This window comes from Pan troglodytes, chromosome 21 (assembly GCF_028858775.2).
Source record: "Pan troglodytes isolate AG18354 chromosome 21, NHGRI_mPanTro3-v2.0_pri, whole genome shotgun sequence".
In the NCBI taxonomy this organism is placed as follows: Eukaryota; Metazoa; Chordata; class Mammalia; order Primates; family Hominidae; genus Pan; species Pan troglodytes.
The window spans coordinates 31,176,436-31,193,518 of NC_072419.2; the positions used below are offsets into that span (position 1 = coordinate 31,176,436).

The 17,083-nt window shown below is 53.2% G+C and overlaps 1 protein-coding gene across 7 annotated transcripts in view; it reads left to right on the top strand.

Annotated features, from left to right (window-relative positions):
- The window catches only part of SYNDIG1 (synapse differentiation inducing 1), a 233,135-nt gene that overhangs the window by 186,940 nt on the left and 29,112 nt on the right, over window positions 1–17,083 (top strand). For 5 of the 7 annotated variants that reach the window (XM_001148244.7, XM_054674561.2, XM_016937570.3 and 2 more), the window contains one exon: window positions 8,998–10,235. The exons of 1 other annotated variant lie outside the window; for it this stretch is intronic. In XM_001148244.7, coding sequence (XP_001148244.1) covers window positions 8,998–9,156 — 159 coding nt within the window. In that variant the 3' untranslated portion in view covers window positions 9,157–10,235. Of the gene's footprint in view, window positions 1–3,323; window positions 4,656–8,997; window positions 10,236–17,083 lie in introns of those variants that run through there. One more of the 7 variants, XM_016937573.3, reaches the window with a different exon arrangement.

The window sequence follows — 17,083 nt, forward strand, 5'->3', positions numbered from 1 at the left end:
CATAATTCTGATTTAATAATAGAATATCTCATGATTTTAGGATCCTTCCTGTTCCTAAACGGCCTGCATGCTGGACCCCGTGGTGCCCTGAGGAAAGCAGGCGTGCTGAGGGGCACTGGTGAGGAGGGCCAGGAGGCGTTTGCAGAAGGTGGGCTGCTGGGGTGGACCCAGCTACTCACCTGGAGGAAGGTGAAGCACCGTGGGCAGCCCCCATTAGCATTCAGAGGGCACCAGGATGCAGGACCGAGCTGAAGCCACCCAGACACAGAAATCCACTTCCTGGACCAGATCACAAGTGCGCCTCGCCCTCCTCAGGGGCTCCCATCTCTGCTTCGCTTCCTCCTGAGCTCTGCGTGCTCGCACTTCAGCAGTGCCAGCCCCGCAGCCCCCTCCTTCTCAGGCAAGCTAAGCCTGAATCTGTGAGAAACCAAGGCTGGCTTCTCCCTGGCCAGGGCCAGAGGCCAGTGACACAGTTTGGATGTTTATCCCCTCCGAATCTCATATTGAGATGTAACCCCCAGTGTTGGAGTTGGGGCCTGGTGGGAGGTGTTTGGGTCCTGGGGACGGATCCCTCATGGCTTGGTGCTGTCCTCAAGACATTGAGTGCTCTGAGATCTGGTTGAGTAAAAGTGTGTGGCCCCTCCTATCCCTTGCTCTCACACCCCTGCTCTGGCCCTGTCACAGGCTTGCTCCTGTTTTTACTTCCTCCATGAGTGAAAAGTCCCTGAGGCCTCCCCGGAAGCTGAGTAGATGCTGGCGCCATGTTTCCTGTACAGCCTCCAGAAGGATGAGCTACTTAAATCTCTTTTCTTTATAAGTTACTCAGCGTCAGGTATTCCTTTATAGCATTGCAAGGAGGGCCAAACACAGCCAGCAAATGGAGTAAATGATAGCAGCTGCCCGGTCCAGCAGCAGCCTGGAACAGCAGCCGCAGTTCCCGTGTATGTTTACGATGTTGTTATATGGTGATGTCTGTAAATTGAGATCCACAGAAGGGGCTGGCCTTGAGGACAAGGACACCCAAGACGCCTCCCTGGGAGGAAGTCCCCTCCCTTGGAATGTAGTGATTCAGACCAGCAGGAGGCGGAGGGGATCGGCGCCAGCACCCAGGCAGTGACCCAGCCTTTCTCTGGTGTTTGAGTTGGGTTGTAACCAACACAGTCTGTACATTTGGTTTCACAGTCCATCTCCTCCCTGCCATTTAGACCTAACTAACATCAGAAGATTTATTTTTTTTTATGGCTTAAAATATAAGGGTTGTTAAAAAGGCAGGGGTGAGAGGTCATAAAAATAGACCTGGGCCTAAATACATGCAGGCAACAAATGTGTGTTGGGGGGTCTGCGTGTGAGACCCTTTGCCTGAGAAGCCTCCCATTCCTATAGTTGCTGTTCAGCTTCTCTTACTATCATTAAGAATATTGAGCCTGCCTCTTTGTCGAGTACAGCTCTCAGTACCTTGTCAGTGCACAGCGAACATTAGAAGATGATAAATAATGGAAATAACCTTTACGATAATGCAAAGAAATGTAATCCAGCCAGATACAGGTATCGGTACTGGAAAGAAAATGAACCATAAAACACCCATGGTGGAATACATTTCCAGAGAAATAGTTCAGGAGGCAGCCAGTGTCTTGTGGAAGCCTGTCCCAGATCTCAGGAGGCAGGTGTCTGGCGAGGGCATAACTGCTGAGGACCCCCAGCTGTGCTGGCCCCGGTCCATGGATGACGGGGACTGTGGAAACAGCGACCTTGCCCCTAAAAACTGACTGCAGGAGAAACAATGCAGCCAGGGTAGACCTCAGAAAACGTCATGATTTTTCCAAAACTTCAAACGACAGTGGGTATTTTCCAGCCAAAGGACAAGCAAAAGCTCATTGGAAACTCCATGAAGAGTGAAGAGAAATGGCAGCCTGTGGGTCCTGGCCTGTCTGAGACAGCCCAGAGCCCAGCACTTCAGACATCTCCAGGGTGTCTCGGGGAAAGGCAGGTAGTGACGCGGCAGGGACTGGAGCTCGGTGGAGTGGACTCTGCCTCGGGGTCACTGAGAACTGGGTCCCTGATGGCCGGTCCTCCTCCCCGTGACAGATTCCACACAGGAGCTGCAGGCCGTGGACCCCTGAAGTGGACAGGCGCTCTGGCCGTGCCCTGGGGGGCGAAAGCCCTTCCCCAATGACGTGCAGGTTTCGAGGGGCTTCCCCCTCCCATGGTCACCCCCGTGTCCTTCATCTTGCAGCTGTTTCATTATCTCCACCCTGACATCGAACTGTGTGGAGTATGACCCCCCATCCCCACCCCCCGGCGATTCACTGAATGTGAAATAGATTCCCACGAGGCATGTGGGTGTGGAGCCTGTTTCCCAGGGGCCGGGAAAGCCCGCAAAGCGCACAGCCCGGCAACGCCCGGAGCTTCGTTTCAGGCGTCCACCACAGGCTCTTCTCCCAGTGGGGTCGTCTGCCTCGTTTTCTCCCAGATCCATGCTGTCCAGTGTGGGACCCCCAGCCATGGGTGGCTGTTTACTTTTAAATTAGTTAAAATTAAATAATATTAAAATTCAGGTCTGCAGTCACATGAGCCATGCCCCAAGTGCCCTGTAGACGCAGCAGGTGGCACAGTCGAGCAGCATCTCCGTCCCCAGGAGCTTCTGCACGGCTCTGATGTGGACCTTCCCTCCCCAGCTGCTGCCCGGTCTCCAACTCCTCTCACCCCCCTCCTTTCCTGGGTTACCCAAGGAGCTGCCAATCCCTCCCGTTCTGTCCTGCTGAGTGTGGCACACTGCCCGAACTGGAGCCAAGTCCTCCCTGTGCCCTGTTGAGCCCACAGGGCTCCTGCATTCAGCAAAGAGGCTAGCATCAGTGCTGCAGCATCCTGAGCGCTGGGTGGAGACACAAGGGCCCAGACAGGAGCCTTTACCTCAGCAGCTGGCTGGCAAGGCCGCTGGGAAGGTACCATGGAGAAGCTGTGGCCCGGAAGATGAATAGTGTTAAAACAGTGACGGGTGATGAAACCGCCACTGCAAATACAACCAGAGAGAAGGCAAAATCAGGGAGAGGTGGGGAGAGGCCTGGAGAGGGAGCCAGGCAACACCTGCCCTTGACAGGTGCTGCCTTGTCAACGTAATTACGTTTGCATCTATGTTCAGAGATGAAGTCAGCCTCTCAATTCCCTTTCTCTGACTTTTCTTCTCTGGTTTTGGCATCAGATTTTACAAGTTTTATAAAATGAGTTTCTCTCTTCTCTGTAGATGGTTCTTATCTGTTCATTTAATTATTGATAGAATTCATTTCTAAAGTAAGGTAGTTTTTTTCAACTATGCTTTCTTCCAGTTACCGTTCCTTCCCAGAAGTATCCATGAACCTGTTTCCACGCCAACAGCAGAGGCAACTTGGGCCTGTTTTGTGCTGTAGATAATAGGATGCCGAGTCCGGCTTCTTTTGTTCATCACTGTGTCTCTGAGATTTATTCCATGACTATCTGGGTGTCATGACGGCTTGCCCTTCTATCGCTGGCACTCAGAGGGCTTCCAGGGCAGGGCAACCATGAGTCAGATTCCTTTGAACATTCCTACAGATGTGTTTTGTGAATACATGAATAATTCTTATTGGGTATTTACACAAATAAATGTCCACTTATTTATGGGAGTGGAATTGTTGTTGTGTGATGTATCTATATGTTCAGCTATAAGAAATGCTGACCATTTCCCCAAGTGGTGGTACGAATTTGTATCTCACCAGGAGTGCAGGGGAATTTTGGTTTTTCCACATTGTCTGTGACACTTCCTGTTGCCTCTTGGCCTTGTCTTGGCCTTGCTGGAGGGTCCATGTACAGCATGTTCTAAGCATCCTGGGTTGGGCATGGCTGCACACACAGCAGGCCTGGCCTCAGGAGGAAGGGCCTCCTCTCTTCCCCTCCTCCTCCCCACTCGTCAGCCACAGTGTCTGCCCCTGTGGACAAGGTGCGGTTGGCAGGAGCAGATAGAAGACAGAGATGTCACAGCCACCCCCAACTCACATTGTCACAGGAGGCTTGTGCTCTCGTACACGGCTTGCTTTCTCATCGGGCACTTGGCAGGTTCTTCTCAGGCTCACCCTCACCTTCACGTCCCCAGCTTCAGCCTGCTGGCACAGGCCCTGTGTGTCCATCCACTTGCCCCTCAGCTGGGCTCTACTGGATAGGACCCAAGACCATATCTGGTCCCTGGGGACCACCTAGGCCTTTATTCCCTGCCCAGCCAGGGGCTGGTCATCTCCACAGAGCAGTACCCTCCTGAGGCTGCCGGTCAGCCGCTTGCCTTGCAGAGTCTCCAGGCAGGAACCGGCTGGTCACCCGCCCGCAGTGCCGGACATGCATGGAGCCAGCAGTGTCCCATGGCAGCTGCACCCCCACAGCCTGAGTGAAAAGCAAATGCCTGCCTTCTGTGGACAGGACCCAGGATCAGCACACCGTCAGTCCTTCAAAATGCTTCTCAGCCTCCAAACCCTTTGTGGAGGCACAGGCCTTGAGGCATCTAAATTGGTTCTGCTCTCTTGTTTAGAAAATAGGCAAAGGCTGCTGGGGGTGGGGGTGGGGAGGTCCCCGTCACCATCCTAGGGTGTGTCTCTTGTGATGTGGAGCCTGGGATGGAGCTTCCAGCTGGACCTTCTGTTACAGAGCAAGTGAGCAGAAGAAAGAAGGAGGGAGGGAGAAAAGGGGAGGGAGGGAGGGAAGAGGGGGGAGGAAGGAGGGAGAGAGGAGGGAGGGAAAACCGAGGGAAGGGGGAGGGAGGAAAGAGGGAGGAGGTAGGAAGAAAGGAGGGAAGATGGAGGAAGGAGGGAGGAGGGAGGAAAGAGGGAGGAGGTAGGAAGAAAGGAGGGAAGATGGAGGAAGGAGGGAGGAGGGAGGAAAGAAGGAGGAGTTAGGAAGGAGGGAGGAAAGAAGGAGGAAAGAGGGAGGAAGTAGGCAGGAGGGAGGGAAGAGGGAGGAAGAAGGGAGGAAAGAAGGAGGAGGTAGGAAGGAGAGAGGGAAGAGGGAGGAAAGAGGGAGGGAAGAGGGATGAAGGAGGGAGGGAGGAGGGAGGAAGGAGGGAAGGAAGAGGGAGAGAAGAGGGAGGGAGGAGGGAGGGAGGAGGGAAGAAAGAAGGAGGAGTTAGGAAAGAGGGAGGGAAAGGGGAGAAAGGAGGGAGGAAAGAGGGAGGAGTAGAAAGGAAGGAGGGAAGAGGAAGGAGGGAGGGAAGAGGGAGGAAGGAGGGAGGGAGGAGGGAGATGGGAATAAAAAGTAAGGAAGGGAGGAGGGAGGGAGGAGGGAGGGAGGGACTGGCCTTCAGCATGCCAGCATATGCCAAGATACATTCTTGGATAAACCAGGGACCTCAGGTGGGCATGAGAAGGGGAGACACGAGGGGACTGGGCAAGGGCAGCCTGACCACTCCCCCAACTAGAGCAAGACCTGGATCCACCAGGAGTGTCAGAAGGAAGCAGGCCCTAGAACCCACTCCCAGACCTCTCTGCCACCTTCACAAGAAGCCACTCCCTTCAGATAGAACCATTCCCCAAAATGTGACCAATGGGCAGGGTGGGGGGTTCCACCAGAGAGAATTGCTGGTGGGTTTCAGCATTAAACACTACCACCCATGGAATGCAAATTGACTTTGTCCCTCCACAAACTGGTCATTTCTCATCACGAAGCCATGACCAGCATGACCTTTACATGTGGATCAACAGCTCTCGGTCCTTTGACAGCCAGTTCCTTTGACTTGGCCACTTGGTAGTGACCATTCAACCTAAGGAGGTGTGACCCAGCGGTGGTACGAGGTGGCGGGACCTCAGTTCTAACGGTGACAACTTCAGCTAAAGCACGTTTGTTCTGGCTGTCCGTCCTCTGCTTGTGTAACTTTTATTTCCTCAGTGTGAACAGCACTGCACTTGAGGGACGGGAAGGGGGTGCTTCCATAGCTGTCATTGCTATGGCGCGAGTTTACTTTTACTCTTCAATTTAAAAATCGGGTCTTCTACATATCTTTGCAACTAGGGAAGAGAAAGCAGGTCTTTTAATTCCAGAACCGCAGTGCACAAATCATGTTCCAATGTGGGCTGTGCAGGAGCTCAGTGCCTGGTGGGTTTCAGGTTGCAGGACATCTCCCTTGGGGGCTACGTCTGATGCCCTGCAGCCAGCCCTGCCGATGGAGCCCAGCTGCTTCCTGCGTTCTCAATGATGAGTCCTTGTGCCCTGGGCTGTTAAGGCTGTGCCTCTGCTTGTGAGCTGAAACGCTTTCTCTGAAGAGCCCTCACAGTGCAGAAATAGTGTCTTTGGGTCCTGCTGAGCCCCTACCCCCAGCCCACCGCTGGCACAAGGTGCAGGCACTGGGCACTGCTTGGGGCTTCGCCAGTCACCTGCACTTTCTAACCACCTGCACTTATTTTCCAATGAAAGGCCAGTAAAGTCACAAACTTCACTTGCAACCTGTTGGCAAAAGACAGGGAAGGAAAACCAGCCACAAGAAATAACAATCTTGACAAACTTTTTTGCATCTACACACAAAGCCTTGCCTTCAGCTCAGAGACTCTTGGACTCAAGACAGTTTGCCCTGCCCTCATGCACACCAAAAATCTTGTCAAAGAGCCAGGAGCTTTCGTCCAGCAGCTGTCAGGATGGAAACGTGTCTTCCCATTTGCACCCTGCCAAAGGAATGAGCAAGCTGTTTCACAGCCACAGTTATCCATTTTCTGAGACAAAAGGTTCACGTCAGGTAAATCACCTTCATTAGACCACGTTGTGTGTTTTGTGTATGTAAATGACGTCTCTGCCTTGCGGGAGTGGGCACCGAAGAAACTCTGGCTTCTATGACACGCAGATGCCGAGTGACGTTGCTGAAGGCAGCCTGCTTGCTAAGGCTGCATCTGTTTGCTGTTTCTGACATATCTCCAGCGATCAGGCCCCTAACACACCACATCCCCTAGGTTTCTTGTTAGAGCCAAACATATAAACCGGCGTATCAAGGTCCCCCAGCGTGGAGAATGAGAATAAAGAGCAAATGCGATTCTCAAGGAGACACACCAGCTTGAGCATGAGAGCTCTGGTGTGTCTATATGCAGAACCTGCAGAGTTGGGCCAGAACTGAGGTCAAGAGGCAGTCCCGTGCCACTGCCTTCCTCCTCAACACCGCCAGAGAGACTGGAACTGTGCCCCAGTTAGAGAAGTATCGTGTTCCTCCTGTCCCCCCAGAGCACAGCCCAGGCCCCAGGGAGACCACAACACACAAGAGAGACATGGGCTCTGCCTTGGGGAGCTTACAAGTGAGCAGGAAGGCAACTATTCCGCAAGTGGGTACTCAGATGTGTGAGCCCTCATGAGCTCGGGAAGCCCGGCATGGGTGTTCCCACAGGGGTCAGGGAATGAATGCTGCTGGCAGGTGCCCAGGCAGCTGTAGCGGCTCCACCTTCCTCTCTGCACCCCTTTGTGTAGCCCTGGGGATGACACTAAGGCTGGTGATCATGGCGGGGACACAAAGCCATGACCCTAATGAGCAATGACTCTTTCAGTTAGCGCTAAGGAAAGGCAATTACAGGAAATTGTGTTCTAAGATGTGGGCGTGTGTGGGAGCACTGCTGCATGAAACAGACTGGGCTCACCACGACTTCATTCATTCATTCATTTATTCATTCATTGTCCTAGGAGGCTTCCCATTTTGCATCCCTTTATCTCTGCTCCCTCCAGAATTGTCCACAGTGAGCTCTGAAGCTCAGTTCCAAGACAAAAAGTTGGGGAGGAAAAAAATAAAAACTAGCTTTTAAGATCCGAAAGTTAGAGGAGCAAGAAGGAAGCCAAGCAGTGGCAGGCATCCCTTCCCCACACGACACAGACTTCCAGAGCTCAGAGACCATGGAAGATGCAGGTTCACGTCATGAGCCATCTCTGAGTGTGAGCCTTTCTGGTCCACTGCAGAGGTGTTGGTGTGTTTTAGCTGGTGTGTTTGAGTGAATGACATGCCGACTCCCATACTCACCTATAAAACCTAGTAATGTCACTGACCTTAGGTGGAAATGGGACCCGGTAGAAATCTGGCTTTCTGGAGATGGCCATGAGAACGAGCTAGGACATTCTGCCAGGGTAGTCCTGACCACAGGGGGCCCACGGGTGGCTTGGGAGTCAACCCTCCTCAGCATCACGTGGGCTCCCGTGGCTCAGTGCTTTGGTAGCATCTCACCCCATCTGCCAAATGAGCCATTTTACTCCGGTGATCCCTCCATGGTGGCCTCCAAAACCTCCATGTTTCCATCTCCTCGTGACCCCAAGAATCATGAATTTGATTACACCAACACCTGGTTATGTCATTGAACACTCAGGAATATAGGTGTTAGTTTTGTATCAAATGATTTTATTGATGGATGAATTTTACTAACGCCAACCATGTCCAGGGTGGGGACGGTCAGGAAGTGAATGACTCAGGCCACAGCAGGTGAGGCAGCTGAGGAGGAAGGTTTCAGGCATCCTCCAGTGGTTTTCATGATCTTATGCCGGAGTTTCTCTCGGGGAAATGGGAACTGTCATTGCCTTCCGCACACCTCCAGTGGGTAGCAGAGATTCAATAAGATAGGTAGAAATATGCTTTAGAAAATTACGAGTTATTCAAATAAACAAGTACACCATTCTTGGGTAGAAAGAGCAGCACTGGAGGAGTCCTATCTAGCCCATCCCTCAGTACTGGTGCTGGAGATCCCAGACCCCACACTGATGGAACTCAGTTGGGCTACTTCCAGCCTTCTCTTATTCCCTTGGGGCCAAGTAGAAAAGAAGTCTATCTTCCCTGCGGTGTGGGGGAGCAGCAGCAGGCCCCAGCCCCACATTTGTTTCTTGCAGTTAAAGAACTGCCCTGGTCATAGCAGGGGTGAGCACAGTCTCCCCCTCAGCCTTCTCTGCATCAACAATGCCTTTTTCTGAATCAGGAGCCGTAGATGAGCCCTCCACTCACTGCTTGTTCCAACTTGCTTACAATGACTTCCTTTTTCTTCTCCAACTCTGCAGACCAACAAAGCCGTGGCCAAGGGGGACTTGCACCAGGCCAGCACCAGCTCCCGGCGGGCCCTATTCCTGGCAGTGCTGTCCATCACCATTGGGACTGGCGTCTATGTGGGCGTGGCCGTGGCCCTCATCGCCTACCTCTCCAAGAACAACCACCTGTGAGCTTCCTGCGAATGGAGGGGGAGCACCCGGGGCCAGGTCTGTGTGGACGTGGAGGAAGCAGGCATACCGCATGATGCTGTACAGTACAAATGATTGCCAAATGATGCCACGAAGCCCTGGGATTTCCTACCCATGGATTTATTTTGTTTTTATCCTTTAATTTCATGTTCACAGCACTGTGTAGAGCACCAGACAGACGGGCACTGCTAATCCTTCCAAAGGAAAGCTCCAAAGATCCCAGCCCGCAAGGCTGTCTCTGGATGGATTCTGGTGGATGAATGGCAACGCGGCTCTCTGCAGCCTGCCAGTGCCCAGAGTGCCACCGCATTAGCAATATACAAACAGTCGAAAAAAGTGTTTATTTTTTATGGAATACGGTGCAATAGGCAGAGGACAAGGGACACGTCACTATTCTGTCTGTGGCCCTGCTGGAGTCCTTTGTGCCCCCCCGAGTCCACACGCCTTCCCTGCAAGACGAGAATGGGGCTGGGAAGAAAGAGGCAACACCACGGCTGGCAGGAGCCCCGCTGCACTGCTCTGCAGACCCATTGGCCTGACCCTGAGAAGCAGAGCCAGCAAAGCCCGGGACCTGCCCCTCTTTCTTTCCCTTCACACCACCCCAGCCTCAGGATGTCAAGCCACCTCTGGAACGTGTCTACACTCCACAGCTACCCCGCAGCAATACGCACTCTTGGGACCTCGCTGATCTAGGATGGGGAGGCAGGCCACCGCCCCTCCCAAGACTCCTCAAGAAAGAGCCCCATGGTTGCTCTGGAAACTCGAGGCACTGCAGCTATGGGCACTGCCTCAGCCTAAAGACACAGGGGCGCCTCCCAATCACCGCGCTGGCGGATGCTCACCCCGTCATAAGCAGAAACTAGTGATCCTGGAAACGAGATGGGCCTTACTCTGTCGACTAAATGAATAGCTATTTTCTTGTCATTTTTTAAAGTGCAACTCTTGCTTCATGCTGCTTAAGTTACCAGATGAATGCTGAGAAATAAGTAATCACAGACATTTTAATACCATTTCATTGCTGTTTTACGAGTGTTCATTACTTAACAAAAAATTATCTTTTAGCTTTTTCGCTTAAGACTTTTCTTTCTGATGAATATTTGTCGTTGGGTTTCATTTATACTTTCCCCTTGTGGTTTAAGGAACTGCAGAGCCACCCAGGCCTCCACTGCTGAAATAGTAGGGGGGTCTCAAGGAGAACCAAAGCCCCTGCCGCTTCAATTTCCACCAGTAAATATGATCGTCCTAATCCCCTCAGTGGACACAGAGACCCCCTCTCCAGGACAGTGGCTCCACCGGCAGCATTTAGCAAATTCCTGAGGCCTGGGTCAGCCCCAGGCTGACTTGATGGGTCAGGATGTGGCCTGGTAACTGCAACGTGAAGCCAAGGTTGAGAACCACTGCCCTGGACTAAGGTCTCTGGGTTTGATCCTTCTGCCTGACACTCTCCTCCTTGACCTTGAACATTTAATATTCTGAAAATTATTAGCACTGTCTTCTCGGGTCAAATTTGAGATCCATCTAGCATTTGTCTCTACTGGGTGGTTCACAAACACTGTAGGATGTTAACCCTAAGAAGTAGATAAGGAAGCCAGCCAACACCCCTGTAGGAGTTAGAGTCACTGGCCATGGAGGGCATAGGTTTAGGTTCAAACCAACCTGGATTTGAATCCAGCTGTGCTACTTTCTAGCTGTGTGATCTTGGGTAAAGTTTTACACCTCGATAGGGCACAGTGGCTCACACCTGTAATCCCAGCACTTTGGGAGGCCGAGGAGGGTGGATTACGAGGTCAGGAATTTGAAACCAGCCTGACCAGCATGGTGAAATCCGTCTCTACTAAATATATAAAAAATTAGCCAGGCATGGTGGTGGGCGCCTGTAATCCCAGCTACTCAGGAGGTTGAGGCAGGAGAATTGCTTGAACCTGGGAGGCGGAGGTTATAGTGAGCCGAGATTGTGGCACTGCACTCCAGCCTGGGCCAGACGGAGCAAGACTCCATCAAAAAAAAAAAAAAAAGTCTACACCTCTCTGAGCTTCGTCTCTAGGAGAGGATAATCAATAAGGCCCATTTTGAGCTTTGTCTCTTGGAGAGGATAATCAATAAGGCCCATTTTGTGGGGTTGCTGGGGAAGGCACGAGGCACAGACCATCGCACCTGGCAGGAGCAGGTGGTCATGGTTACTATCATGTCCTTGGCTGGGTGTCCCATGGCTGGTCCATGTCCCTCCATCTCTCAGGGTTCATTTATCACAAGTCATTGTGTCAAATGGGCTTCTTTGCACCTGTCCTGAAATGATCCATTTTAAGTTCAAAGACTCCCCAAAGGTGCATACCTTTGGATGTGGTAAAGAAGTAGAACCTGTCTGCATATCCACACCCATCATTTCTGTCTATACTGTCACAGTCACCCTAAGCCAGGCCCTCAGTGCCAGGTACTTTACCTCTGCTAGATCAACTGCCCATCTTATTCCAGCCTCTGTATTTCCAGATGGAAAAGCCTCAGTTCCCAGGGGCTTGGTCCTAAGTTGTCAAGCTCTGCCAAGTCTTTCTCAAAGGCTTTACCTATGGGTGTAAATGGTCCTAGGTGGGCACAAGGGACAGGGCCAGCTGAAGGCAGCCATGGGGCCCAGCAGCTCACCTGGCAGCTAGGCACAGTGTGTGACAGCCCTGCGACTGGCTTGGCCTTGGTGGCAGGGAAAGTGACTGAAGGTCATCTTTGGTGGTTGTGTTAGTGACTGCTGTCAGCTGAGCCATCTTCCGAGTGTGCCGGAGCGACCTGCACCTCCCTAAACCTGCATCATTGCTGTTAGGCCCACGTGGCATCCACTAAGCACAGCTATGCCAGGAACACATGACCTCGCCTCATCCTCCCAATAGTCCCAGGAGGGAGGTGTCCCCACCTCCTCCCCAGGTGTCCCTGCCTTCCGAGGCATCCCCCCACCTCCCCAGGCATCCTCATATCCCAGGTACCCCCGCCTCCCCAGGCATCCCCGCCTCCCCAGGTACCCCCGCCTCCCCAGGTACCCCTCCTCCCCAGGAATCCCCGCCTCCCCGGGTACCCCCGCCTCCCCAGGTACCCCCGCCTCCCCAGGTACCCCTCCTCCCCAGGAATCCCCACCTCCCCAGGCACCCCCGCCTCCCCAGGTACCCCTCCTCCCCAGGAATCCCCACCTCCCCAGGCACCCCCACCTCCCCAGGTACCCCCGCCTCCCCAGGTACCCCTGCCTCCCCAGGCATCCCCGCCTCCCCAGGCATCCCCGCCTCCCCAGGTACCCCCGCCTCCCCAGGCGTCCCCACCTCCCCAGGCATCCCCACCTCCCCAGGTACCCCCACCTCCCCAGGCGTCCCCACCTCCCCAGGCATCCCCACCTCCCCAGGTACCCCCACCTCCCCAGGCATCCCCAACTTCAGCAAGTGTCCCAACTGACTTGACCAGGTGTCATACCCCAGCTATTCCCAGGGAACTACAGTGGGTTCTGAGGAGAACATGGTGGGGGAGGACCCATGATTGGTCACCATGCCATCTGCAGCTGCCACAGACAGGCCACACAGCTAACCAGGAACCAGGCCCCCTGACACCAGGACCGCCCCTCCAGAGCTGGGACAGGGCTTCCCTCAAACTCAGCCAGCTCTGCAAGTGGCCCTGCCCTCTGCAGCAGCCTCTGGGTTTAAAATGACCAGCGGAGCAATCTTCCTGCTTGCCAATCGTCGCTCCCACGCCCTGGATACCAATGTCAAGTGGAGCGTGCACTGAGGCCATGGCCAAAGCCACCCTCCAGAGCCGTGACCTAAGTTCAGGATCTGACCCCTGAGGTTTCATAGCATCCCTTAGAGGCTCCTAGTGGATGGGCTGAAATGCCTGTCCTTATGAGGACATTTTTGTGCTTCCCTCTTTCCCTCAAAGTCCACCTGCATTAGTTGCCATCGGTGCTGACATCTGTTGATCCAATTTGCCAATAAGCCATTAACTGTCCCTTCATAGCCTGAGCTGAGGCCGAACCCTTGGAAATCACGGCCGTCCCATCTCCTACCTAGGGATGCCTCCATGCGCTGCTTTTTGCTGATAACACTGGGATCAATTGCATCAGGCAGTGGCTGTGCTGTCCCCACCCCCGTGACCTCCTGGAAGTTCCTCCCTGCTCTTCAGAGTGAGCTTGGCTGTCCAAGGGGTGGGGGCTTCACTCCCCTGAGGCTCTTGTCTGAATATTCTGCTCATCTTTGAAAGTAACAGTGGATGCTAGACCAAGACAAAGGAGGTCTTCAGACTGCGGGCTCCCTGCCAAACAAGCATGTCCATTGAGTAATGAATTTGTCAACTGCCTGAGCCTCACAGGAAAGAGTCAAAGCTCCCTGTGGGGAGAGGAAGAAGGGGCAGGAGCTGCTGACCCTGCATTTAAGGTGCAGCAGGACTCAGGACCACAGGGGTGGCTTCACTTTCCCACAGGAGTGAGGGACGGGCATGGCATGGGGCATCAGAACAGGGTCCTGGGAAATGAGAAGGTTGAGTACAGCTGCCCCATGCACAAGGGGATGGGGGTGGCTGGGATGGAGCTCCAGGCAGGTATGCATAATGGGATGACCCCCCTGGGCAGGGGAAGACCCTGAGGGCTCTAAGGATTTGCCCAAATCTACCAGGTGGAAAAGAAGCAGACGGGTGTGAATGTGGATGACTCCACGCAGAAGCACCAGACTAGAGACATTCCCAGTGGGTGGGGCCGGGCTTGGCTTTCCAAACCCAAACAACAGGAGAGGGGCGATTCATGCTGTGGGGAAACCTGTATTTGCTTGAGCTGAAAACTGGGAAACCAGCCTCTACTCCAGGAGAAAGGCCAAGGGCTCAATCCTTTGGGTTTTGTTGCTGCTCCTGCTGATGGTGTTTGGTGTGTTTTGTTTGTTTTGTTTCGTTTTGGTTTGGTTTGATTTGGTTTTGAAGTCCCATGGGGTAGGACAGCTTTCTTCAGGAAACCTTTCAAGGCCCAAGGACAGCAGCATGCAGGCAGGGTTGAGTCCTGGCCTTCACGCTGGGGACACTGACCCACACCCACTCCAGGATGCCCACTGTGAGCCTCTCACGCTGCTCTGAGGGTAGCCTGAAGGGCCTCTAGGCACTGTTGACAGCTGTCTCTGGTCACTTCTGTCCAGCAGAGGCCACAGACCCACCACAGTGCCTATGGCTGCACATGCTGGCGGCTCCACAGGAGAGAATGAGGAATGTGAAGAGCTGAATCCATGAGACCTGTGCTCAGCTCCCAGAGCAGGCTCGTACCCAGGGCTTCCAGGGTGGGTTCATGCCCAGGGCTCCCGGGGGGGGGGTCCCAGGGAGGACCCGTGCCCAGGGCTCCCAGGGTGGGGTCCCAGGGTAGGCTCTTGTGCAGGGCTCCCAGGGTGGGCTAGTGCACAGAGCTCCCAGGGTGGGGTCCCAGGGTGGGCTGGTGTGCAGGGATCCCAAGGCAGGCTCTTTCCCAGGGCTCTCAGGGCAGGCTCGCGTGCTCGCTCACACACTCCAGCACAGCTGGAGCATCCACTGCTGGGCCTTCCCATCACGGCCCTAAAGCCATTAGTCAGGAGCGACAAGGACAATGTCTTTGTCCTGATTCTGACCAAGGTCCTCTCTGACTTTCATTACAGGCAACTCAATTGCCTAATGTATGTCTACAGTCACCATGTTGTGTCCAAATATCACAACAAGGAGCCACAGGCACACAGTTCCCACATTAGATCTCAACAGTTGCCTTGACCTGTTCTTGAGATTTCTGTCTCTGCTCCAATCCAGGACAAGTGCTGTGGCTGCCCTGGCATCAGGCCTGGCTTCTCAGTGCCACTGCACCTGCCCCAGCAATGCAGGGGCAAACATGGCGGATCTGGGCTCCAGACTGCGAGACAAGTGTCCCCTTAGCTGAGCATGTCGTCAATCTCCTCCGTCACCCACATGCCCTTTGCTCTAGCACAGAATGAGCCCAGGGCTGCGCTTGCCCAGGACAGAGAGAATTCAACAACTGGGCCTACACTCAGTCAGTAAAGGCTGAGTGAAAACGAGGTGTTCTGGGAGGTGCCAGATAGGTCCTGGAGGGCTTATCCCCTGCACCTCCTACTGCGTCTAGGGGATTGCACTTTGCTTTTTACTGAAACCAGGTCATTGGGGGCAAATTTGAATATACATAGACAGAGATAGCGATAAGATATTTAAGAGAGAGAGAGGTGACACAAAATGACGGTATCTGCACCACTTCCTCCAGCTCTAAGCCAGCGCTCTCCATTCTCATCGGCCTTTGCTTATGACACCTCAGGACACCAGAGTCCAACTTATGACACAGCCAAAAAATGAACAATGATTTGAATCTGTTGTCTATATATGCCAGAGCATCCATATTTGGGTTCCAACTATTTTATTAAACCATTCAAGATTTGCAGGTGGAACAAGATGGTCCCAGTTCCCCTAAGTCACCTGAGCTAATGTCTTCATTCCCTGGATAGAGTTGGCACATTTTAAGCAGCATCTATTTTTCTACTGAACTGGCTGATGAAGTGTTCCTGCTAAGTAGGAAGAATCTGCTAAGGTGGGCCCCGACTTGCTGAGGGCTGAATTGGCAGAAGTGCTGCTGAGGAGCTGGGAGACCTCTCCTGCTTAGCACAGCGAGTGAGTCTTCCATTATTCTCTCAAGATGTCCTTCTGTCATTAGCGACGAGGGATGGTCACTGTCCAGCCACAGTCTTTAACGTAGAAAAGAGATGAGGCTCACTTGCCCTTCCTTTTAGTCCTTAATGGAATAATGGGAAGGAATTAAATGTAAAGCTTTGTTATTACTCCCAGAGAAGAATCCAGCTGTTCAGGTATTCTAAACCAACTCTCCATCTGGCATTTGTAGATTCTCAAACAATAGGTGCGTTAAAAATAATACATACCTTAAATTTGAAGAGTGCATTGCAAACTGGTCTGTTTCATATTCTGAGCAGTCCTGTGCCACATCTGAAAAGGAACTCAAAAGGCTGTTTCCCTCAACACCCCTGAGTGACAAACCCGGATTTGGGCTCAGCCAAGGAGCAGTGAGACCAGTGCCCCACAATCACGGTTGCAAGATGGCCACAGCACTCCCTGAGTCTTCTCCGGCTGAGACCCCAGCAAAGAGGGTCTCAGTGCAGGCTGTGTTCACCCCTGCACTGAGCATCCCCTTTGGGGAGTATGTGGTACCAGGATGATTTGCACCAGGAGAGAAGCTGGGGATGTCAGGCTTCTTCCAAATGCCCTGCCCTGATGTGTGGCTTCCCCCGGAGCAGGTGCAGCCTTTCAGGCATGAAAGGGACCTCCCCACGACCCCCACCCCAAGGCTTCATCTGAGTCCAGTTCACAAGAAAGTGGTGACTGCAGTGGTTGATGTGGAAGGCAAAGGCCTGGAGAATATGAAGCCGGGGGCCTGGGTGAGCCACCCGTGCTCGGGGATAACAGATGTCTGACAGCAAATAGAATCAGCAACCGGTGTCAGCTTTGTACCCACTCCCGGGGGATACTTGTGAATGTTTGGGGAGACATTTTTGGTTATCACAACTACCCCTCTTATGGATAGAGTCAGGGATGCTGCTCAACATCCTACAATGCCCAGGACAACCCCCACAAAGAGAGCTAGCTGACCCCAAACCTCAGCAATGCTGAGAAACCCTGCACTATTCCACCCGGGTTGGTTACTCACAATACAAACATTCACATTTTGAAAAGTGGCTCTGAATTAGGCACCACCCAGATGGAACCTGCCAAGTAAGCTTGGAGTCCACTCACAAACCTATGAAAGGGCTTCCCTGAACACCCCTATCACAGTTTAGCTGAAGAGAGGAAGGGAAAGCGGAGAGAGGGAACAAGGGAGCCACCCCCTCCTCTGAGCCCTGCAAGAAGCCTGTGGAGTCGAACATCACTTCAG